Here is a 24,626-nt window from a genome sequence, read left to right as displayed (position 1 = left end):
GCTCATTACAACCAGAGACAAGCACCTATCTCCATCCTTTCTGTAATTGCCCTTCAGGTATTTGAAGACTATTTATTACGGGTATGCGAAGCTGTTCCTATTTGATTCGGATTTGTCCCGAATCAGAGACAGTGATTCAATTAGTTGATTTGGATCGCTGTCTCTGATTCAATTTGGCCAAGTCTGGATCTGAAGATTTGATGCTGATTCAGAGAATCAGTGATTCGGACATAGACGCAGCTGTAAATGTTTTTTCTACATACCTTGAGGTAGAGGGCACAGCTTGTGAATGCTGAGATGCTGGGGCACATGGAACATCCCACAGGAGTGCGGTGGGGCCCTCCATGTGCTCGGCAGTGCACCCGAAGTGGACCTCCCTGGGTCAGCAATCGGCTGCAGGGGGACCCCGGGTGCCACCCCAGACCCAGGAGGCCCAGTTGCCAAGCCAGGGCGGGGAGGGGGCACGGGGAGGCCCCCAACACGCTTCCTGGTGAAACCGGAAGTGTTTCTGGTCCAATTCTGGGTCTGCTGCTGCACATGCTGGGAAGCCCCCTGTGCTCCTGTGGGACACTCCATACGCCCCAGCATCACAGCGTTCATGAGCCCCTGCTACCTAGAGGAAGAGCTGACCTGAGCAGAGTGTGGGGCCCAGGGCAAATCGGCCCATGTGGGGCCCCACCCCCACTCCGATCCCATGGATCCAGACCCGAAGAAGCTGCCGGTGGTGGTAGCAGCATCAGCAGTGAGGGAGGGGGGGTAGCGAGTGGCTGGATGCGGAGCCACCGTTCCGCCCAGCTCTGTGCCACTGCTGTTCCGCCCCACTCCGGAAGGCCCCCAAAGCACGGGACCTGGGGCGGTTTCCCCCATTGCCCCTCCCCCCCAGGACAGTCCTGCCAGCATCTACATAGAAAAAATGTTTAAAGCTGTGTCTATGTCTGAATCTCTGAATCTTTCTGAATCTCTCTGAATTGATTTGGAGTCTTCCGATTCAATTCAGAGAGATTAAAGGGTCCTCTCATTTGATTTGGATTTGGAGATTTGGCCACTAAATTGTACTGAAACTCTGCCGGATCGAAACAGGAACTGAAGCTTCACACAGCCCTACTATTTATATATCCCCCCCTCAGTCTTCTCCTCTCCAGACTAAATAATCATAGTTCTTTCAGCCTTTCCTTGTAAGTCTTGCTTCCTAGGCCCCTGATAATTTTTGTTGCTTTGCACTGGACTCTCCAATCTGTTCACATCCTCTTGAAGTGTGGGAATCAAAACTGCACAGGACTCCAGAGGAAGCTTCACCAGTGGTAAACTGAGCCCAAGAGTCACTTCCCTTGATTGGACAGTGACACTCCCATTCATACAGCTCAGTATGCTCTTGATTTTCTTTGCAACAAGAGCACAGTGAAGGCTCATGTTCAGCTTAAGGTCTACTGCAACCCTCAAGTCCTTCTCTGTAGTACTATCGCCTACCTACTCATTCCCCAGTCTGTATTTATGCATGCAATTATTCTGTCCTAAGTGCAGGGCTTTGCAGTTGTTGCATCTCATCTGATTGATTGCGGACCACTTCTCCAGTCTATCTAGGTCATTCTGGACCCTAGCCCTGTCCTCCAGAGTGTCTGCAATTCCACAAAACTTGGTGTTACCCACAAATTTGCTAAGCATCCTGTCATTCAAATGGCTGCACTCAGTCCTGTCATCTCAGTCATTAATAAAGATGTTGAACATTAACGGACCTAGGACAGACCCTTGGGTAACCCCACTTGATATGTCCTCCCAGCTAGGCTTGGAGCCATGGATGACTGCTCATTGAGTACAAAGGATACAATAATCAAACTGTCCATCTTACAGTATTTTCATGTAGTCTACTTTTTTAGCGTGTTAATGAAAATGTCATATGAGATTATGTCAAAGGCTTTGTTAAAGTCAGGGTATATCACATGCAGTGCTCTTCCCTTATCCACAGAGCCTGTCACCTTGTCATAGAAGGACATCAAGTTGGTCAGCCATGATTTGCTCTTGGTGAATTTGTGCTAGCTCTTCTTGATCACCTTGTTCTCCTCTAGGTGCTTCACAGTAGAGTTCCTGAGGACCTGCTCCATGATATTTCCAGATACTGAGGTCAGGTTGATTGGTCTGTAATTCCCTGGATCTTCCTTCCTCCCTTTCTTAAGATCTAGGCACTATATTTGTCCTTTTCCAATCATCTGGGACCTCATCCAACCTCCATGAATTCTCAAAGAGAATGGCTCTGAAATTTTCGAGGCCCTCGTGGTGAGGGAGGGAATGGGGCAGGGCCAGGGATAGACACTGTCCAGCCGGGCAGGAGCAGGCCGCAGGGCGGAGCCATGGGAGGCTGATCTGGGGGGTGTGGGAGGGTGAGAAAGGGCGGTGGTTCCTGCCACTGCTCACAGCCCTAGGGGAGGCATTGGGGGCATGTGCCCCCCTGGATTTGTGCTCATGTGCTCCCCCTCCTGCCCCCCGGATGTGCTGCCCACGGCACCATCTCACGGCCCACCCTGGCTGGCCAGGTCCTGTCCCTGCTCCACTCTCTCCCTTACTGTGGCAGCCTTGATCTGCCCCCCTATGCCCCTTCCCTCCCCCATTCCTCTTCCTCTCCACAGACTTACCGAGTGAATGCTGCTTTCCAAGCTGCCAGGCTGCATATCGGCTTATCAGATCAGTATCGGCCAATATGGCTGGTTAATAATTGGCCATCAGTATTGGCCAAAAAAATCTTTATTTGTGCACCCCTATTTTAAGCCTTCCTCACTAGGTTAGCAGGCCTTTATGCAAAGATATTCTTCTTTTTCTTGGTCACATGGACCCCATTTCTTTCCAGCAGTCCATCTTCTTAGAACACCACCCTATGGTGGGAAGCTAAAACCCTGGTAGTGACAACATCTGTGTAGCCATATGTTAATCTCTAGGATGCATCTGCTTCTAGCTGGACTTTTACCTTTGAACAGCTTATCATATGAATAGCTTATCAAAATGCAGAAGAGTCCACTATGACTATACTCTATGGGCATGTGTGTGGTGCAGCCTGTCCCTGTCAGGGCTTTGGTTCTAGATCCAACATTTTGAGGTCTTTTATAACAGGTGTCCACATTTGATTTAATCCCCCTTCCAGTCCCTTGCCATAGTCTGAGGTCACGTCTGGGATACTGAGCCCTACTAATCTGCTCCACAGTAATTTTTAGTGGTGCTACTCTATATTGTTTTTCCTTGTGAGTGTTGTGTAAGCATGGTGTTTGCTTAAATGCTGTACAGAAAATGTAATACACAACACTGCAAGATGTGACACATGTAATTAAGATTGTAGAAAAATTATATGATCTGCTATTCTGTTACTTGAGACATGGTGACTTACAATGTAATACCATTATCTGGATAGAAGAGTTAGTGCTGCCTATATAGCATTAATTTCAGTATTTCTAGAATTTTGCCTAGCTCTGTAACCACAATACTCTTTGAATGTATTCTGGGGATTTTAATGGAGCCTATCAGGTTGTTTGATTCCTCACTTTAGCAGGGAGTTTAAAAGCCCTGCCCAGAGTGGAGCAGGTAAGTACCCCCTGCCCTAGGGGATGCGGGCATAGGCATGCTGTATTCCTGCCCCCACAGTTGGGTGTGGAGTGCAGGGTGCCTGTGCTGTAGGGGCTTCCCCCTGCCTGTCATGGCTTTCCTGAGCCCTGTTTCGGTTTGCTGCCATGTGGGAGCAGAAAAGAATTTCCTCCTCCCCTTCTCTGTGCAGCGGGGCAGAGCAGGGCTCAGGAGATCTGGGTCGGGTTGGGGGAAGCCCCTGCGGCAGGGGCACCCTGCATCTCATGCCCGGCTAGGGGGTAGGCACCCAGCACAGGTCTTCTGAGCCTTGCTCTGCCCCACCGCACAGAAAAGGGTAGGGGGAAGATCCCCTCATGGCAGTAGAGCAAAGCAGGGCTCAGGAAGCCCCTGCCCCACACCTGGCTATGGGGGTAGACCTCCCCCCCATCCCTAGCCTCACCCAACTCACCCCACATCCAGCCAGCTAAGCAAAGCCCTGGCTGGGATAATATAGCACTCAGTAAAAGTTGTTGTTTAATAAAGTTTATGTATTATGATTTCATTAGGAATTCTGAGTGGTAAGCTTTACTTAAAAGTTGTTGTTCGATAAGTGGTGACCTTTACTTTCTTAACAGCTGAAGAAGTGCCTATGTGCTGCTGTTCAATGGCAGTCAGCCCCATGGCAGGCTCCCCCAGCAAATCAGAGGCATATGACCCCATCCTGAAAAATGCCTGAAATTGGCTCCAGCGAGCCTGCAGAGAGCCCACTTTCCCCCTACCCTCCTGCTGGAGTCTGAATTACAGGGGTACACATACTTAGTGTACTTTTACTCATCAGTATTGGATTTTCTTTGCTTCCTAGATGATTTTTTAAGGATTTTTTTGGCAAAGCAGATACAGCATGATTATCACAAACCCAGCCCAGGGGTATCCCCAGATTTCTCCCCAAGGTTTTCCATAGTATACACTTTATTCCCACAAGCATCAAGTACACTGCCATTATATTAGATCAGACAGCTGCAGTATGGGAACATTCTGCTAGCTCCAAGTTGTTTCCCTTTCGGTTATGAAAGTATTTTATGTTCCATTTTCTGTAGAATGGGCTAATTGGGGGTATTGCCCTGAGGTCAAACTTTAGCACAGACAGTCAATTAGGAGACAAAACAACAAAAGGATTTATTGTCTAGAAGAAAAGAAAAAATTACTATATAGTTGAAAGACAGAACAAACTGAAGCAAAATTTCTGACCATTCATGTGGCTACAGCCTAGCCTCACTGCAAGTATTTCTAGAGATCAGCCTTCCTGCTGATTTTGCCAGCCCTGAGTGCTCAGTCTCACCCAAAGCCTGGGATCATCCAAATACCATAATAACCTCATAGATAACCCCATAATACCTCCAAGCCACTCCCACCTCCTGCAGCAACATTTTTCTTATTGCTGATATGTCTTAAGTATCCTCCAGAAATGTCTTTCCTTCCTGTGGCATCTGGAATTGCTCTAGCTAATGTCCCATTATGGGGTTATTATGGAGTTATTTTTTTTCCATTACAGGCATCAATACCTTGGGTGCCCCTCCTGACAGCAGTCCCTTCTGTCTGTGTTTTGGAATGGCAGTTGTTCTTGTCCTAGTGGCCCAATGGCAAGAAATACTTAGCAGTTTTGCCTACTTTCTCTTATTTAAGTACACATTCCTCAGTTCCTTTGACTAAATCATGTCCAAAATCACAATGGTACATACAGGGCACATCTACATGTGCGCTTTAATGCTCAGTAGCCTATTTTACTGCACATTAAAGCGTAACGTAAAAAAAACTATGCTATTACATATTACTAATGGGCAGTAAAATAGGCTACTGTGCATTGTGTCACTTAAAAAACTGTGCACATTTGTTATTGTGCATTTATGCAGCCTGATGCTTGTTTGTTTAGTACCTCACATTGGAGGTACTAAATTTAATGCTCATTAGGAAAAGCACCTTAATGCACATGTAGACATGCCCTTCAGACAGCCTAACATAATCTACACAGTGATTTAAGTGACATAAATTAATACAACATAACATTGGTTTTCCAACAAGACTTCACATGCCATGAGTAAACAAACTCGAGAAAACATGCATAATGTCCCTTGAATGCCTCAAAATGTAATGGGTTCTGTGACAGTGACAAAACCAGGGAAACAAAATGCAAAAGTGAGCATGCATCACAGCTGTGAAATGCATAGTTGATAAAATAGAGGATTATATATTTTGCTAATTTTGTAGGTTTTCATAATTTTAGATAATACTTGAAGGTATAAGAGTTCACTAGGAAAATACATTTCAAGTTACGTATTAGCCTAATTTAAAATGTTTGGCACTTTGTTAAAATAGACTTAAAGAAGTTTTCACTACACCCTAGCTGGTGCCCAAGCATAGTATTACAATTTATTTTCTTCCATCTGAAACTTCCCTCCTCCCACAACATTATGGAGTCTAGAATGAAAGAGTTGAAGGATCTACATTGGAGGTGAGGATCTTATGGGTGATAACGTTTATTGGACCAACTGCATTCTTCATCAGGTTCCTTTTGAATGCCTTGCATTCAAAAGCTTGTCTAACTTTATCCAACCATGCAGTTGTCCCAATAAAAGATATCATGCACAAAGATCTTTGCCCCTCACATAATTCCTGGGTCATCATGGCTACAACTCTTACACTACCAAAACATTGAAGGACCCAAGAATTTTCTTGCTGACATGAAATATCTCATTCATGCATCTATCAGCTGCCACCTTCCAACTATAACTTTGCTGTCTTCCCCACTCTTGTGTTCTGTGATAAAAATATATTTTGTTGTTAGATGTGCTGTACAGATTTTGAAAATAATATAGTCCTAACATACATTAAGTTTGTGACAGAGTTGTGTGCAGTTTTTTCATTGAGAAGATTTGAATGATCCTGTAGAAATTGCAGGTGTTTAGTACCTGTTAAAATTACATTTCAACATGGGCACCAAACTTGTGGATACTTTTGGATGTGTGCAAGTCCATGGGGCTAGACATGATATACCTATGCCTAAGGGTGCTGAGGGAGTTCGCTGATGTGATTACAGAGCAGCTGGCCATTATTTTTTTAAACTTCTGTTGAGTGGGAGAGTCCCCAGATGATTGGAGACAGGCAAATATAGTGCCCATCTATAAAAAAGGGAAGAAGGAGGGTCAGCCACCAGTCAGTCTCACTTCAATCCCTGAAAAGATCATGGAGCAGGTCCTCAGTCCTCAAGGAATCCATTTCTAAGCACTTGGAGGAGACAGTGATTAGGAACAGTCAGCATAGATTCATTGAGGTCTTGCTTGACCAACCTGATTGCTTTCTATGATGATTGGCTCTGTGGATGCAGGAAGAGCAGTGAACATGTTATACCTTGAATTCAGTAAGGCTTTTGATATGGTCTTCCACAACATTCTCACAAGCAAACTAAGGAAGTATGGGTTGGATGAATGGACTGTAAGGGTGCCTATACACGTGCAGGGATGCTGCTTGTTGAATGAGATTTAGTTCAATCACCTGTTCCACCATTTTGAAATGCAGGGCGCTGAATATTTGAGATGCTACAGGCACTTTAACTCTTGGAGCTGCCCTAATTAAAGTACCCCCCTCCATCCCTGGAGCATGTGTAAAAATGCCCTTAAGGTGGATAGAAAACTGGTTGGATCATTGGATTCAAAGGTAGTAATCAATGGCTCAGTGTCTAGTTGGCAGCCTGTACCAAGTGGAGTGCCCCACGGGTCGATGCCAGGGATGGTTTTATTCAATGTGTTCATCAACGACCTAGAAGATGGGATAGAGTGCGCCCTCAGCAAGTTTCCAGGTGACACCAAGATGAGGAGCGGGGTAGAAGATTCACTGGAGGGGAGAGCTAGAATTCAGAGAGACCTCAACAAATTGGAGGACTGGACCAAAAGAAATCTCATGAGGTTCAATAAGAATAAGTGCAAAGTCCTGCACTTAGGAGAAAACGATCCCATGCACTGCTACAGGCTTGGGGCAACTTGACTAAGCAGCAACACTGCAGAAAAGGACCTGGGGATTACAGTGATCAAGAAGCTGAACATGAGTCAACAATGGGCCTTTGTTGCCAAGAAGGCTAATGGCATACTGGACTGCATTAGTAGGAGCATTGCTAGCAAATCGAGGCAAGTGATTATTCGCCTCTCTTTGCTCCCCCCCCACCTTCACCCTCCAGAAAGGATGTGGACAAACTGGAGAGAGTCCAGCCGAGGGCAGGTGCACGTGCCAAAAATGGTTCGAGGGCTGGGGCACCTGACTTCTGAGGAGAGGCTGAGGGAACTAGGCTTATTTAGTCTGGAGAAGAGAAGACCAAGGTGGGATTTAATAGCAGCCTTAACTACCTGAAGGGTGGTTATTCATTTTTGGTCGTACTAGTCTTTGGCTAGATCTTTTGAAGCTGATTAAAATTAATTATGAGTCACTAGATAGTCCTGTTTTGGGTTTTCTTGACAAATTTTACATTTTTCAAAAAATAATAACATCTGCCCTGTGGATAGTGATAAAGATCAGTTCCTGTCTCTTTAAAAGCAAAAGTTGGGGGGAGAAGGAAAGGAAATTCTAGATTATTAGATTGAGGTTAAAAAAAAATTATGAGGAACTTTATTTTTACTAAATTTCTAATTCAACTTGGTGTCTTATAATAATTGGTAAACAATGTTTAAATCTAGGATTGATTTTGAAAATTGTAGAGTAAGATTGACTAGTGATAGTATTAAGCTAAACATACAAAATAGTATAATAATTAATTTCATAATTGATTTTATGAATCAATAGTTCTCTCCTTTCCTTGGTTGCTTAATATGCCTTTTACAATGACTGTTCCCACAATTTGTACGGAGCTTAATCGTGGTTGGATTCATTTCCTTTATCTCTTGTTATATTTTATTATGGTTTTTTCCCATGGATTTAAAATATTTTAGTATCCAGAATATGTAATTAAAACAAACAACTTCTACTTCCTGCATTTTCAGGTAAGGATTATTGCCTTATTTTAACCATTTAACATTCATGAAGAAAACTGTTCCTTCAAAGTCACCTCACCTAAACCATTCTTTTCCCCATTCAGTTGTAAACAAAATATTCAAAATAAATAATAAATGGTTTAATGAATGAATACTTGTTTACAATGTAATTCAGTTAATGCTCTTTTTATTGCAATATTAAAATTATTCTAAACCAACAAGTGATATAATTTGAACTATACTATTTTCTGTATATTTTTTACAACTCCTCCACAAAGGAGCCTGCTTTCAAAAGTGCCCTCTCTGTTACCCACCAGAGTGTTGGATAATGTGAACTATTTTGTCTAATATTAGTTTTTAAATTCCATGGGATTTGCAGCCTCCTCTTTGCTTTGTATGGAGCTGAGTGAACTGACATTGCTCATCAAAGAATAACGTTTGTTGGCTCTCAACCCATGCTGAAGCCTCCGGATAGCAGCACAGATCCAAAGAAGCTTTAGTTCTTTTCTACCATTATATCTGCAAGGTGCTATCCAGTGAAACTGTTCCAGGGGGTGAATGGCCTGTTTAAACTGCATTGTCTCTGCTTGGAAACTGAATCATCTGCAACTTGCTGTGAAAAGTTTGCCATCTTTTTTGCAGACAAAATCACTTATATTGAGCACAGCTTGGGAACTGCCAGCTTAGCTGCAGCAGAGTCAGTGTTTAGGGTTGGGGAAGCTCAGTCTTGTCTGGTTTTATGGATCAGTTGTAGTAGTTGTTGCAGAGGATGCATTTGGAGGATGTGTTTTACCAATTGTGAAGTGGACTCATGCCCACCTGGTTGGTAAAAGCCAGCTGGGGAAGGCTGGGACTACTGCTGGCTGAGGTTGTCAGTGGCTCTTTTCAGGAGGGAAGGGTACCGGATGCTCATTCTGTGATTATCCAGCACATATGCAAGAGATTGTCTCTTGATGATTACATTGAAGGTTGCTATTGCCCTGTGCCCAGCCTCTCTTTTTTGGGGAACATCATTCAGTGGGTGTTTCAGTAGGCAACAGCAGGCATATTTGTATGCTATTGGATTCATGGACCCATCCGTTTGGCTTTCATCATGGATATAGCACAGACACTGTGCTTGTGGCCTTGGTTGACTATCTTAGCTTGCAGTTCTATAGGAAGAATTGTGTTCTTTTGATCTTACAAGATCTTTTAATGGCTTCTGAAACAGTAGACCATGAGGTGTTGATAACATGTTTATGTGACTTGGTGGAGAGGAAGGGGCATGGGACAGCTCTTAATTTGTTCCGATCTTTTCAGCAGGGAGGTCCCACAGGGTGGTGATGGGTGAGTGCTCATCGTCTCCTTGGGACCTGTTCTCCAGGGTTCCATGCTATCATCCTTCCTGTTCAATATGAGGCCACTGGTTGAGATTGTGCAGAGATTTGGAGTGAGGTACCATCAGTATATGAATGATATTCAGTTCTAGTTCTGTCTCTCTCTCATCTGACTGAGGCTGTACAATCTGTCCTTATCCAGTGCCTGACTACAGTTGAGGGACTGGATGTTGGTGAACCATTTAAAATTGAATCCAGAGAAAACGAGGTTGATGGTGGACTTCATGGCCTTGGGGGTGTTACATTAAGTCACACAGATTCACTGTCTTGGGGTACTCCTGAATTCTTACTGCATCTGGATCTTTATGTTGCAGTGATAATTAGGAGAGCCTTTCACCTATTTTTTCTGGTGAGAAAGCTGCAACCCTTTCTTTCAGATTTGGATCTGGCCACCATCTTCTATACTTTATTAGACTCGAAGCTAAATTACTGCAGTTTGCTCTAAGTGGGGCCTTCTTTGATGACCATTCAGAGACTGCAGCTGGTATAGAACGTGACGGCCCACCTTCTTGCGCGGGTGGATTTGCTATCAGTCCAGTGCTCCAGAGTCTGCACTGGCTGCAGATATCTTTCCAGGTACATTTCAAGGTTCTGGCTTTGACCTGTAAGCCCTTAAACAGGTGCAAATATAAAGTACATTTCAGCAAATGTGCTGAAAGCATCAGTGCTCATAGCAGTCAGATCTGTTATGTCCATGGGGTTGAGTTCTGATATATATTGACAGCGTTACCTGCTTGTTCATGTTTTCCTTGTGGACCAGGTAACTTGCATTTTTGATGGGTGAGCTGGCTGTGGCTGAGCTGGATATTTACTGTTGCAGATCTGGTTAGCTTCTGTGATGTTTAGCTCTATCTGTTTTGTTCAGGTGAGTAATTCGGAAAGAATTTTCCTCATTTGATGATTAGCATAGTTGTTACTACTGATGTAACAGTGAGGAGTGGAACATCTTGGCCACTGAGGGGGCAGGGGTGAGGGGCAAAAGCAGGCCAGCTACAGACATGTTCTTGGAGATAATCCTCTTTCAAGTAGGGATAAGCATTAGGGGTGTACTGACAGATTTTCTTCGCCAATACTGATAGTCAATTATTCACCAGGCATATTGGCTGATACTGATCCAATAACCGATTTACAGGAGCACAGCTGAGCAGCATGGAGAGCACCTGCAGGTAAGTCTGTGGAAGGGAATGGGCATGGGTGAGTGAAGGGGCATGGAGGAGGGAGATTGAAGCCCCCATAGTAAGGGATGGAGTGGGGCAAGGACTGGAGCTGAAGCTGGGGCGGGGGGCGCTGCCCAGCCAGGGCGGTGAATGGGACCCTAGGGCTGGGGTGGGGAAGAGGGATGGCGTGGGCAGCTCTTCCAGGGGATCAGCATCCTGGAGCTTAAAAATGGCAGTGGGGGCACTTGAACTAAAGCTCGTCAAATGAGCTTTAGTTCAAGCACTGCTGCCACCACTTTTAAGCTCGGTAGTGCTTTTAGGAGCAGAATTGAGTGGGGTGAGGGCGGATGTGGGCTGCCCGCTGAGGACTTGGGGTTCTCTGCTCTGCTGCCTTTGCCCTGGGAGCTGTGCAGTGGCTGTGCCATGTCCCTTCCCTGTCCAGCAGCAGGTGGGACAGCTCACTGCCCCCACTGCTGCCAGGTGGGCAGGGCGCATGCAGCTGGCTCAGGGCTCCTGGGACAAAAGGCAGCAGGGTGAACAGCCCCAAGCCCACAGTGGGCAGTCCGTCTCTGCCCCATGGCCAAATCGGCGGGGGCACATGCCCCCCATGCCTTCCTTGGGGGTATGCTCAACAGTGGGGAGCTGCCTCCCCACCTCCTTCTATGCCCCCTGGATGAGCTACCCGCAGCTCTGTCCCACTCCCTGCCCCAGCCCCAGGGTCCCATTCACTGCCCTGTCTGGGCAGTGCTCCCACCCAGCTCCAGCCCCTGCCTCTGCCCCACTCCCTCCCTTAATGTGGGGGCCCCAATCTGCCCCACCATGCCCCTTCCCTCCCCATGCCCCTTCCTCTCCACAGACTTAGCTGCAGGGCGCTGCTCTCACACTGCCTGGCTGTGCTTTTGGCCATGTGCATGCTGCAGCTGGGCATGTGCACATGCTGTCCAGGGGCCTTGATCAGAAGGCATATATATCTGTACATTATTGGCTACACCAGCCAAAAAAAGCTGATAACCAATAATGCTAATTTTCCTTTTATTGGTGCCGATCTGATATGGCACTGATATATCTGTGCACCTCTCATAAGCACCATTGTTGTTAATAATAGCTTTACTTATGTTAGGTGTTATGCTACAGCAGCTCAACTGATGGCAGCAACTGGGGCAAATTCATCATGTAAGCAAAGTTTTAATTATGACTTATGTAACTGGGGCTGTACCATATGACTTAGGTACCAAAGGTCAGCAGCTGCTTCCTTATTTATCGTTAGTTCGTTAGGATAGGTGAAGGAATGCATAGCCAGTGACTAGGGGTGCACTGATAGAGATTTTTGGGGCCAATACCAATATTCGATTTTTAAGGAGCCGTATTGGCTGATACTGATCCAATTTCTGACATAGCGTGGAGAGCTGCCTCCAGCTGGTAAGCCCATTGTGGTGGAAGGGGATGGGGGCAGATCAAACATCCCCCTTGTGGTGAAGGAGGAGGCAGGGGCAGGTGCTGCCCAGCCATGGCAGGGCTCAGGACAGAGGTGCAGCTTGTTGGGGGGTGGGGGGGAGCGGCTCCTGCCACGGTGCGCACCCCGGGGGGGGGGGCTGTGCCCCCTGGATCTGGATGGGGCAAGCAGGCAGGCTGCAGCTGTGAGCTGGGCTCTTCTCATCGGGGTGCTGGGCGGGGGCTGCAACCACCCCAAATTTCGCCATAGCTCCCTCCCAGTGCCACCACCGCCACCTGCCCACCCAGTGCAGCCCTGGCTCTTCCCAGTTCAACCTCCACCTCCCCCCACGTGCGAGGAAGAGCTGGGGCTGCTCTGGGTGCGTGGTTGTGGCTGCAGTGCTGGGAGGGAGCCGCCACACCCCACCCCCATCCCATGCCCTGTGTAGGGGTAGGTGGGAGTTGAGCAGGGAAGAGCCAGGTCTGTGCTGTGCACGCAACGGCGCTAAGAGGGAGCTACGGTGAAATTTGGGGTGGCTGCAGCCCCCTCCATAGCCCCCACTCTGAGCCTAGCCCCTGGCAAGAAAAGCCTGGCTCCAGCCCCCAGCTGCAGCCCGCCTGCTCGCCCTGCACAGATCGGGGGCACATGTCCCCTCCCCCCCTGCCCCCAGTGCCTCCTGGGGTGTGCACAGTGTTGGGAGCTGCCCTGCCCCACCCTGGCTGGGCAGCACCTGCCCCTACCCCCTCCCTCACCACGAGGGGGGTTGATCTGCCCTCCCCCTCTTCTACCACAATGGACTTACCAGCTGGAGGCAGCTCTCTATGCTGCTGGGCTGTGCTTGAGCGCTGCCTGAGTGCTGCGCTGTGGCTGTGCACACGCACTGGCTTTTATCAGCCAAATTATTGGCCCCATCGGGCTGATTTCTGATACAGCCAATTTTCTTTATATTGGTACCGATCCAATATCGGACCGATATATCATTGCACCTCTACCAGTGACTGCACTGCTGGATAACTCATAGGCTGGACTACCTTGAGGGAAAGAATTCTTACAGAAGAGTTGTCACAGACCTGGGAGTTTAAATACTGTTAATATCCGTACACAGATGAAACAACAGAATGGCACAATCCAGGGAACTTTTTTTTATTACATTTCCTAAATAGATTAGTTGTAGGTTGATTTTTCTTTTCTTCTACTGTATAATTTGCTGGTTAACTGCAAGGCTGAACAATTTTTTACTAGACATTTTAATTTTGAAATAAAATTAAAGTAGTAACTTCCTTAATTTATACAACATGGAAATGTAACTTTCTGGTTACCTAAAAATAAAAATACAATCAGACCCCCAGTTACACAGTTTTGAGTTACACTGATTTACATATACGCATTTTATATAACATGACCATGTTTCAACTTACACGATACCCTGCTTCACATTTACACTGTTTGCAGTGGAACGGTTGTTAGTTTGGAGTCTGCTTACATTACATAGTGTTAGCATCAGTTTTCGTCTCCTCCAAGAATGTCCATCATTTTTGGTTACATTAACCCCTGAATATTTGTGAAAATGGCATCAAAGAAAGCCTTTGATGTTGTGCCCAAAAGAGCATGTAAGTCTATCACCCTGGCCCAGAAAATAGAAATCCTTGGTAAATTAAGAGAAGGCAATAGTGCTGCGTCAATTGCTCACCAATACAATTGCTCGCCAATACAGCTTAAGTGAATCAACTGTGCATACTATTAGGAAAAGTGAGCAAAACATTAGAGACTGTGTGAAAACGACAACCCCTGTGAGTTCAAGAGTGTTGTTGTTGATTAGAATTCCTCATTTAGATAAGGTTGAGAAACTCCTTAATCTTTGGATCAATGAAATGACCAATACAAAAGGAGCAGTTGTTGACAGCGTGGCAATTAAGGCTAAAGCTTTGTCTCTGTATGAGCACGTAGCTGGGAGTAAAGATTTTAATAAGGCTATTAATTCCATTATTTTGTGTTTAAATATCCTTTTATTATGAAATAATGTTATCAAATCTTGGTCCCAGGTCCCTATCCTCCTATTTTCCATTAACTTAATGCCTCGAGTTAAACAGTTTCGACTTACACGGTGTTTTTCAGGAACGTATCCCCCATGTAACTCAGGGTCCGACTGGATAGCTAAGGTGATAGTTGCATCAGTCTTTCTATGGGGTATATAGGAGTATCTCTTTGTCACACAGTTACAATAACCATTTTAAACAATTACAGCAACTGCGAGCCAATATGCGAGAGATGGAGAAGCTTTGTTCACGGATCCGTCTGGAAGATATCCAAATTCTGCAAAGAATGATAAATCCCGTTAAGGAGGAAGCTTCATTTGCCATAAAAGAATTTCTACAGCTCCATTCAGAATCTGCAGAAGAACTTAAAAAGCAGTTTAATGAGCAGGAAGATACCACTGTAAAGTCTCCTCTAACTAGATCTACAACTGTAGGTGGAGGTAGTATAATTTCATTTTTATATGTATTTAATCTAGTTTGTATATGTGTGTGTATCTACATAAGTATGTATAAAAACATGTTTCCAGAGTTTTCTTACCAGATACTGTAGAAATAAATCAATGGGAATCTAGTTTACCAAAAATTATTCATATATAAGACGACACAAATTTTGATGTAACTTCCATATATTACAGTTTTCTCAGTACATATGAGTACAGTATTTTAAACTGAGTTGTTACCCTACCACCAAATGTATATAGCTAGTGAATACTTTCATAAGCTACCCAAGGGAAAAAAATAGTCTGATAGATTTGGATTTTAAAATAAAAGCAAAACTAAATTATAACAGGCAGTCTTGAATATCTTAAAACAGGAGACTACCCATTGGAAGATATCTTTTGTGTAGGTTTCACAAGGGTTAAATTTCCTTTTTCCTTTGTTCTGCAGTGATGATCACCAGGGATCTGGGTTTTCCATTTTGCTCTGGAAATATGTGGATTTTCTCCTTTAACAGAGAAAAATGCAGATTTTCCCTCTTAGAGGAGAAAAACATGGGAAACCACGGGTTTCCCCTTGCAGGCTGGCAGAGTTCCTGCCCCCAAGGGGCTGCCTGGGGCTACGGTGAGTGGGACGCAGGGGGCTCCATGTGCATGTGCACATGTGCATGTGCAGCTAGGCAGCTCCCACAGCTCCCTTCAGGTAAGTTTATGGGGGTGGGGAAGAGGGGAACGAGGCACAGGCAATGTGTTGTGGGGGGCAGGGCACAGGTGACATGGGGGAGCGGAGGAGCACAGGTGATGTGGTAGGGAGGCCAAGATGGGTAGGAGGGGGCTCTGTGCCTTTTGAGATTTCTGCACCCACAGCAGGACATGGGGCTGTACACAGGCCAGACTGGCTCTGGAGGAGTTGCCTCCATGGCCCAGCAGGTGGACCCGGTGCAGGAGGGAGTGCTGCACCACCATGGCCACCAAAGTGAGGTGCCCCCTGCCTGCTCAGCAGCACCAAAGACACAACTCTGTACTACCATCTTGTGCCTCACCTTGGGGGCTATGGCGGCATGGTGCCTCCTCCTGCACCACATCCTACCAGCTGGGCCATGAAGGCAGCTCTTGTCCTGTGCCCCATGGTGGGCACAGAAATCTCAGGGGGGCATGTGGCCCCCAGCCCCCTTGACACATTGCCTGTACCTCCGCCACCCCCCACCCATTGCCTGTGCCTCTCTCATGCATTGTTTATACACATACTTCCCTTTAACTCACACACTGGGGGACTGGGGGCACTGGGTCAGGAGTGAGGGGCAGTAGCAGGGCCAGGGGGCTGTGGGTTGGGAGTGTGGGGCCGTGGCAGTGCCGGGGGACTGTGACTTGGGAGTGAGGGGCACCAGCAAGGCTGTGGGTTGGGAGTGAGGTGAACTGGCAGGGCCAGGGGCTGTGGGTCAGGAGTGAGGGGCACCAGGATTTTGTGGATTGGGAGTGAAGGGCACCAGCGGGGTTGAAAGGCCTGTAGGTCAGGGCATGGGCAGGGGCAGAGCACTGGCATGTCAGAGCTTCTTAGTGCCACAAAACGAGGGCACAGCTGCAGCTGCACTGGTAAATAAAAGGGGCAGGAGGAGCTCTGATTTTCCATGATGGTAAAACCAAACTCAAATGTCAATATATATAGGTATTTAGAATTTATTTTATTATAGCGATTGAGGCAGTGGTGGGCTTCCAAATTGCTTTAAAATTGTAAATATCAATAACACATTGTGTTCAAATGATACCTTTATTTATATATATATATATGGTGTGCCATTTTAATTGTGGAAAAATGCAGGTTTTGGGTTTGTTAATCAGAGAATTTGGGATTTTTGGTTTAATCAGAGAATTTGGGATTTTTAAACGGAGAAAACCAGGATCCCCGGTGGTCACTTACTATTTTTAATTAAATCACCATTTGTGATATTAAGAAAAAGGGGGTTTTGTATCATAAATTCTAGATGTGTGTCATTACTCGTTACTGAAGGAGTTGGCTAGGAAGAGCAGATTTAGATGCAAAGGAAGAACTATCCATTTATGTAGAATTACACCAAGGTACTTTGGTTGAAAAAGCAAGAAAAAGAGCAGGACCATTTATCTATTTCCCATTTATTTGCTTGCTGTTTTTAATGTCCCTTGCTAGTTGTAACTCATTTTATGCTTTTAGCCTTTCTGATTTATTTTTACATGCTTGTGTTATTTCTTCATATTCATTCTTTGTTCCTGGACAATTACCTTTTGATTTGGGAGTCATTAAGGGGGTCCTGAAACAGCCATATTGGTCTCTTGTTCTACTTGCTGTTGTTCCTGGGTTGAGATAGATGGCATTAAAACATCGCCAAAACCTGTTTTATTGATAGCAGCTAGCTCTTCAGCACTACTTTTCTCCTACAGATTTCTTTTCCTACAAGATCCTACTTATCAGTTTTCTTAGTTTGATGAAGACTGGAGTTCGTTGTTCTATTTCTGTTGCTTTCATTCTTTCCTTTCCTTAGAAGCATGAATTGTTGTTTTGTGAACACTTACATCCAAATTACGTTCTTCCTTCAGATTCTCAGATGGCTTATCCTGGATAGTCAGAATAAAATCTAAGATAGCTCCTGCCCTAAAAACTTCCTCTGTTTCTGAAACAAAAATTGTACCCGAGACATTCTAAGAACTCGGTGGACAGTCTGTGTCCTGCCTTGCTGATTTCTAATTGATTTCTAATTAGGCCTGGTTCTCTGGACACTTTTGGTTGCTCAGAAAAATCTCATCCCCCTCCTGATCTTGGGGCCTGCCAAAATAAAATATGAATGAAAATTACTATTTTTAAAAGATTAGGAATAATCTCTTGATCTGACTATTTTATATTTTTAAGTGAGGATTTTTTTAACTGAGGAAAAATTGCACTTAAAAATCAGTAAATTGATCAGAAATATTGGGATACAAGCATAAGTATAGAAAAATATTATTGGTACTTTCCTACAAGTTGCTCAGGATTACAGAAGTTGTTCATCCTATGTACAGTGAAACATACCGCCATGCAGACAACTGAATATAATTATATAGGATTTTTTTAAAAGTTTGAAAGCAGCTCTTTGAGCTAACAGGGTATCTGTAATGTAATCTTTTCTTTTATGCTTGAAGCCTATAGATTTGAAAGAAAATCTTAGTTGCTGATCTTACTCAAAGAAACTTTGTTATGCCCCAGTCTTTTACCATGTTGCTTCCCATCTCCCAGAGAAGTAAAGGGTTTATATATTCAAATTACACATATAGAGGCATGTCAAGGAATGATATAGCTCCTTCCCCCTTTACCATCCCCCATCTCCAGTAGGAGATTAATTTAATTGCATTATAACAAATATTAACAAAAGGTGAGACTTCTCTCAAATTTACTAAAACCTTTTAACCAGCATATTGAATTTTCCGGAGTATTAGATTTTTATCATAAGTATAATGAGGTGGAAAGCTGCTTTGTAAAGTGTATGTAGAGGTGTTTTCTATTATTGCATTTCTGAATAGATGCTGTAGGTAAGGTTGAGAAGACACTTTCATTCTTCCCCTATCACAGGTTAGAACTTGTTCAAATGTGAATTTTTTAATGTAAATTTGTTAATGTAAATTTCTTATTTTTAGTTTCAGCCCTCAGGTGATTCTACTTCCTCTACTACCTCTTTTTTTTTTCGTTTTTGAAGTGGAGAATCATCAGAAAATAATGCAGTGGAACTTACTTACAACTCTTGGGTGTAGAGATGTGCAAGGCTCACTGCATAACTTAAGCCCTGTGGTGGGGTAGTAATCAGGGATCCTCTTCCAGAACAGTGTCTGCAGGAGATTTTGAGGGCAGGGGGGATTGTACATAAGAGGATTTCCACTGTACATGGTTCTTCTAAGGACCCTTCTTTTATTTTGAATTGCCAAGGAAGGGTTTAATTTTAACAAATGTAGCCTTCATATTGCTGAAAAAAGTGTGACGTCATGGAATAAACTTCATGGCTTTCTCCAAATCTTTCCACATGTAATTATTTGGACATATAGTTATTCATAGAAGGGGAAAGGAATATCTTAGGATATCTTAGAGACACAGGTATAATATATTCATAACAGTGATATTATAGTTGTGTTCTTGAATGATTTTGAAAGAAAATTCAGAGGCAAATTCAGGGTTTTCTTAAGAGATTTTTTTTACTTCACTACTCACATATTGTTCTGCCCCTTAGCTTGACTAAACAGGTAAGGCCAAGAATTGTTAAAGTCACAGGGACTTTTTCAATTGATTATAGGTGTCCAAGATTTGGACTTTAACATGTGAAGACTATTTTGAGATCCATGGAATAAAGATTGCTAAAGAATGGCAAAATATTATGAAAAATTCCCTCTTTTAATCACTTGTTAAAAAAGATAACACAAATAAGTATAATTTATTTTTGGTTTTTATCCTCTACATCAGGGGTTCCCAAACTGTGGTTTGCGTACCCCTGGGGGTACACAAGACATCTCTGGGGGATATGTGGGAGAAATTGTGTAATGGTGGATTTAATTTGCATAATAATAATTGGCATTTAAGAGGATAAAATATAAAACGCAGGCAGGGGTATGTGGCAGCTGGTAAATCTGGAAGAGCGTACACAATAAGAAAAAGTTTAGGAACCTCTTCTCTACACGATAGTAGCATATAAGGAACATGGGATACAAGAAAGAAAGAGAATTTAAGAAAATCTTACTGAATAGGCTAATGTTGATATTTGTGAGCAGTAACAACATGCTCAGCAATAGCCTTTAATACAACTTAAAGTGTTAAATTGATATCTGTTTTAGAACAGGTACTTAAGGAAAGGACGATCCAGAGATATGATGGTAAACAAAATATATGATAAAACACCATATGGTTTTATCCAAGGAAGATAGTGTAAAACCAACTCAATATCCTTCTGTGATAGGATAACTGACTTCTTAGACAAGGGCAATACAGTGGGTCTGATCTGGCTAGATTTAAGCAAAGCTGGAAGTTAGTAGCAAATCTGGAGAAGATGGGAGGAATCCTATAATTATGAGATGGCTAAGGAATTGACTGAAAGGGAGAATACAGTCTAATAGCTCTCCTTTTGAAATACTTCATTGTAGAGAGACTACTTGTGGTGTTTGTCAGGCCCCTGACAGACATCAGTGAAAAGGTGCAATAGGATCTGATGTAGGATTCCAACACTCATGCTTCCTAGATGTACAATGTGGGATCCTGCATTAGATCCCATTACACCATATTGCTGGTGCACAGGGAGCAAAATACTGGACATCATTAAGAAGGGAATTGAAAACAAAACAGAAAGCATCATGCCACAATACAAATTCACGGTGCATTCACATCTTGAATACAGTGTGCAGTTCTGGTCTTCACATCTCAAATAGGATGTAGTACAGGAGCAGGCAAAATATGGTCTGCGAGCCGGATCTGGCCCACCAGGCCATTCTATCCAGCCCATGGGGCACCTACAAAGTTTAGAAAATTAATATTTATCTGCTCCAGGCTCCCTGTCAAAGATGACAGGAGCCAGGAGCAGTAGGACCCAGGGGAAGCCGGCAGGAGTCAGCAGAAAGGCCAGCCTGGCCAGGCCCTACCCCTAGTCCCCTCCCCCCCATGCCCCACCCCAAAGTGTCTGCCTGCAGCAGTTTTCATGTGGCCCCCAGTTGTATCACTGGACCATGGGAGCAGGGGTGTGCTGGTACCCCAGGGCCAGGAGGCGGGTAGGGGGAGGGAGGGAGAGAGAGAGAGAGAGAGAGCAATGAGGCAAGCATACAGTGTGTGTGTAGTGAGGCAAGCACACTGTGTGTGTGTATATGTGTGTGTATGTTTGTAGGGTGAGTCTCACAAGCACCCCCCACCATACACATGCACCCATACCCCCCTCGCACTGCCATACATGCAAACCCCCACACCCACACCCCCTCACGCAGCCCAGCCACCCTCCTCCCACACTCCCCTCACAAACCCCATACCCACCCCCCACAAACCCCTCCACACACACCCACACCCTCCCCCACATCCCCACACCCCCCACAAACCTATACCCATCCCCAGGTCCCCCACCCCCCCACAGTTTACAAGGTTAAGTCTTCATTTTAAGCTATTGTGTGATCACTTCTGTCCGCTACACAAACACAAGTAAATCAGGACAAAAAGATTTTTAAAAATCAAATTAATGAAAGTTGTAGAATGTGGATGCTTGATTTTTAGAATATAATTTGATATTTTTCTGGTTCTGAGATGGCAAAACCCCTTGCTGAAAGGAGTACTTCTGGGGGCAAGGGGAGGGACTTCTGGTGGCAAAGGTTGGGGGTTAGGGGGTGGGACTTCCAGTCCCAAGATGGCAACCAAGGAGTGAGGCACCTGTCAAGGGGCAGGGCTACCTATGAGGCCCTCGATAGCTTACCAAAACTTGGTAAGCAGCCCTCTGCCCAAAATAATTGCCCACCCCGATGTAGTAGTATTAGGAAAGGTACAGAGAAGGGTAGCTGAGATGATCAGGGATATGAAGCAAGTGCCATACCAAGAGAGACAAAAGGTTAGGATGTTTCTGTTTGGAAAGGAGAAGGCTGAGGGGGGATATGATGGAGGTCTATTAAGATCATGAAGGGTGTGGACGAAGTGGATAGGGAACTTTTATTTACCAAATCCCAGAATACTAGATCTAGGGGGCACCCACTGAAATTAGGAGACAAGTTTAAAACTAACAAGAGAAAGTACTTTTTATGCAGAAGCATAGATAACTTGTGGAACTCACTACAATTTAGGGTTGTAAAGGCAGATAATATAGCCAGGTCCAAAAAAGGACCAGACAATGGATGAGACAGTCCATTAATAGCTATTCAATGGAATAGTTGGGGATGTTTCCCATTTCTAAACCAATGATGGTGGATGTCACTGAAGGTGTAACGGGATAGGTCACTCTACATATTCCCTGTTCATATGCTCTCTCTCTAAGCATTGACTACTTTTACTGTTAGAGACAGGACACTGGACCAGATGGACCATTGGTTTGATGGAGTATTGGAGTTAGTGTGTTTCTAAGAACTAGATGTGCGTCTGTGAAACTTAGATGCGACTCAAAGCTGGGCATATTGTAACTGTGGAGGAGCACTAGAAGAATTAAGAAAACCTTGTGGAGTGAAGAAATAGAAATAGTCTATGTTTTAACTGTATGAATTACAAAGTCAGGTACTTACGGACTCCTGACAAGGAGACTGGTTAATGGAGCAAGAGAGGAAGCCACCAATGTTTTGCAAGTGTGAAAAAGTGCAGTGCAGTTCTGAGGGTTGTTAGTGGGGTATTTCAAGTAGAGATGAGTATCAGTGCCACAGTACAAGGTGTTGGTAAGACCCTGTTTAAAATGTTGTATATAGTTCTGTTCACTTGTGTTCAAGAAAGTTGAATTTAAACTAGAACAGGACCAAAGAGGAGGATTCAGGGAATGGAGAACATATCTTAAGAGAAGAGATTCAAAGAGCTTGGATTGTTTAGCTTAAAAAAGTAAGGCGAATAGAGTGTATGTTTATCTTTTCTAGATACATTTATAGGGTAAACAGGAAGGTACTAGAAGAGCTGTTGTAATTGAAGAAGAGTACTAGCACGTGCTCAAAGTAATTCAAATTGGTCATGAACAAATTTAGACTGGAAACTGGAAGGTGGCTTCTACTGGTCAGAGCAATGGAGAATGAGCTTCCAAACACACCACGAGCAGGGGACATTGCTTTAGACATAGACATAGACATCAGGGCTGGAAGGGACCTCGGAAGATCATCGAGTCCAGCCCCCTGCCCAAAGGGCAGGAAGTCAGCTGGGGTCATAGGATCCCAGCAAGATAAGCATCCAGTTTCATCTTGAAGGTGTTCAATGAAGGCGCTTGAACCACCTCCGGTGGCAGGCTGTTCCAGACCTTGGGGGCTCGGACTGTAAAGAAATTCTTCCTTATGTAAGAAATTCTTCCTTATGTAAGCTCCTTAGGATGGAGCTTGTCAAGTTTGTGGAAGGATTAGGGTGATAGGCATGTTCTTGGAGCAGTAATCAGCATATGTAATATCATAGATGATGTGTAAGTGTTGACAGTGGGGGGCACAACTCTGTGCCATCACTACTGCCCCTGCTCCTGCTGGGCGCTAGCTCTGGCAGGCTCCAGCCCCATGCCCCGCTGTCAGCACAGAAATCATGCTGCTGCTGCACCCGCTGCTGCCACGCCCTGGCTCTGGCCAGGCTGCAGCCCCGCATCCCACCATTGGCACAAAAATGTGGGGGGCACATGCCATCCATATACTCCCCCCGTCCCGTCCCGTCCCGTCCCGTCCCCCCCCATGCTGGGGTCAAACAACTCCGGCTAGGTGATTATCTAGCCCCCTTTTGAAGACCCCCAGGGTAGGAGCGAGCACCACTTCCCTTGGAAGTTGGTTCCAGATCCTGGCCACCCTGACTGTAAAGTAGTGCCTCCTGATATCTACTCTCAGTCAATTTATGGCCGTTATTCCTTGTTACTCCCAACAGTGCTTGGGGGAACAGGGACTCTCCCATTGCCTGCTGGTCCCCCTTGGCCAGTTTATAGATGGCCACCAGATCCCCTCTCAGCCTTCTCTTGTGGAGGCTGAACGGGTTCAGGTCCCGTAGCCTCTGCTCGTAGGGTCTGCCCTGCTGCCCCTGATCATGCGAGTGGCCCTCCTCTGGACCTTCTCCATGTTGTCCACATCCTTCCTGAAGTGCGGCGCCCAGAACTGGACACAGTACTCCAACTGTGACCTGACCAATGTTTCATAGAGGGGGAGGATCACCTCCTTGGACCTGCTCGTGATTCATCTGTGAATGCATGACAAGGTGCGGTTAGCCTTCCTGACCACGTCCTCATATTGTTGGCCCACGTTCATCTTGGAATCAGTAATGACTCCAAGATCCTTTTCTGCCTCTGTGCTGACGAGAAGGGAGTTCCCCAGTCTGTAGGTATGCTGCTGGTTCTTCCTCCCCAGGTGCATATCGCTTATATGTAGTATTTGGATTCAAGTATTTGGAACCCCTGTGATTGGGCTGAAAGCAAACTCAGGTTCTTTCTGGGAGGAAAATTCTTTATTTTGCTTCCTCTGAAGCATTGGCTATTTGGCTGGAATCCACTGGTACTCCTTCTGCTACTTATGAATTTGATTGGAGGGGCTTGCTTAATATGCTCAAGGGCATCAGATTTAGGTTAAGGGAGGATTTTTTTCCTCCTAGGCTGGCAAGGACTATGCTTTTTTGTTTTGCTTTGGGATTTTTGTTTGTTTGTTTTCTTAGATATATTGTGCCTTCCTTTGTAGTGCAAGACATGTTTCTCTTCCTAGCATGTATTAATAGAATACATTTCTTGTCATTACTGTGTCAATGTGTTGTTAGCGCCCTTGCCCCCCCTGCTCCTTACCTATGGCGTGTTGTAGGATTCAGGTTTTTTTCTGCTTTATTTAATGGTGTAATTTGTGGTTTTGTTGTGTAAGAGCTGTCAGAGCAGATGGTCTTGTGGACTTTTTAGACAACTATTTACCTGCAAATACATGGGACTGGACCCAATGGCCCAAGTTGTTCCTTTCAGTACTCCAATTGCCTGGCTTGAATTAATT

The 24,626-nt window shown here is 44.9% G+C and overlaps 1 protein-coding gene across 4 annotated transcripts in view; it reads left to right on the top strand.

Moving 5' to 3' along the window:
• The window catches only part of STX17 (syntaxin 17), a 75,694-nt gene that overhangs the window by 40,043 nt on the left and 11,025 nt on the right, over positions 1–24,626 (top strand). For all 4 annotated transcript variants that reach the window (XM_025198285.1, XM_025198286.1, XM_025198284.1 and 1 more), the window contains exon 4: positions 14,768–14,999. In XM_025198285.1, the coding sequence (XP_025054070.1) occupies positions 14,768–14,999 (232 nt within the window). The remainder of the gene's footprint in view (positions 1–14,767; positions 15,000–24,626) is intronic.

This window comes from Alligator sinensis, unplaced genomic scaffold (genome assembly GCF_000455745.1).
Source record: "Alligator sinensis unplaced genomic scaffold, ASM45574v1 scaffold428_1, whole genome shotgun sequence".
Classification (NCBI taxonomy): Eukaryota; Metazoa; Chordata; order Crocodylia; family Alligatoridae; genus Alligator; species Alligator sinensis.
This window is presented reverse-complemented; position numbering and strand designations above follow the sequence as displayed.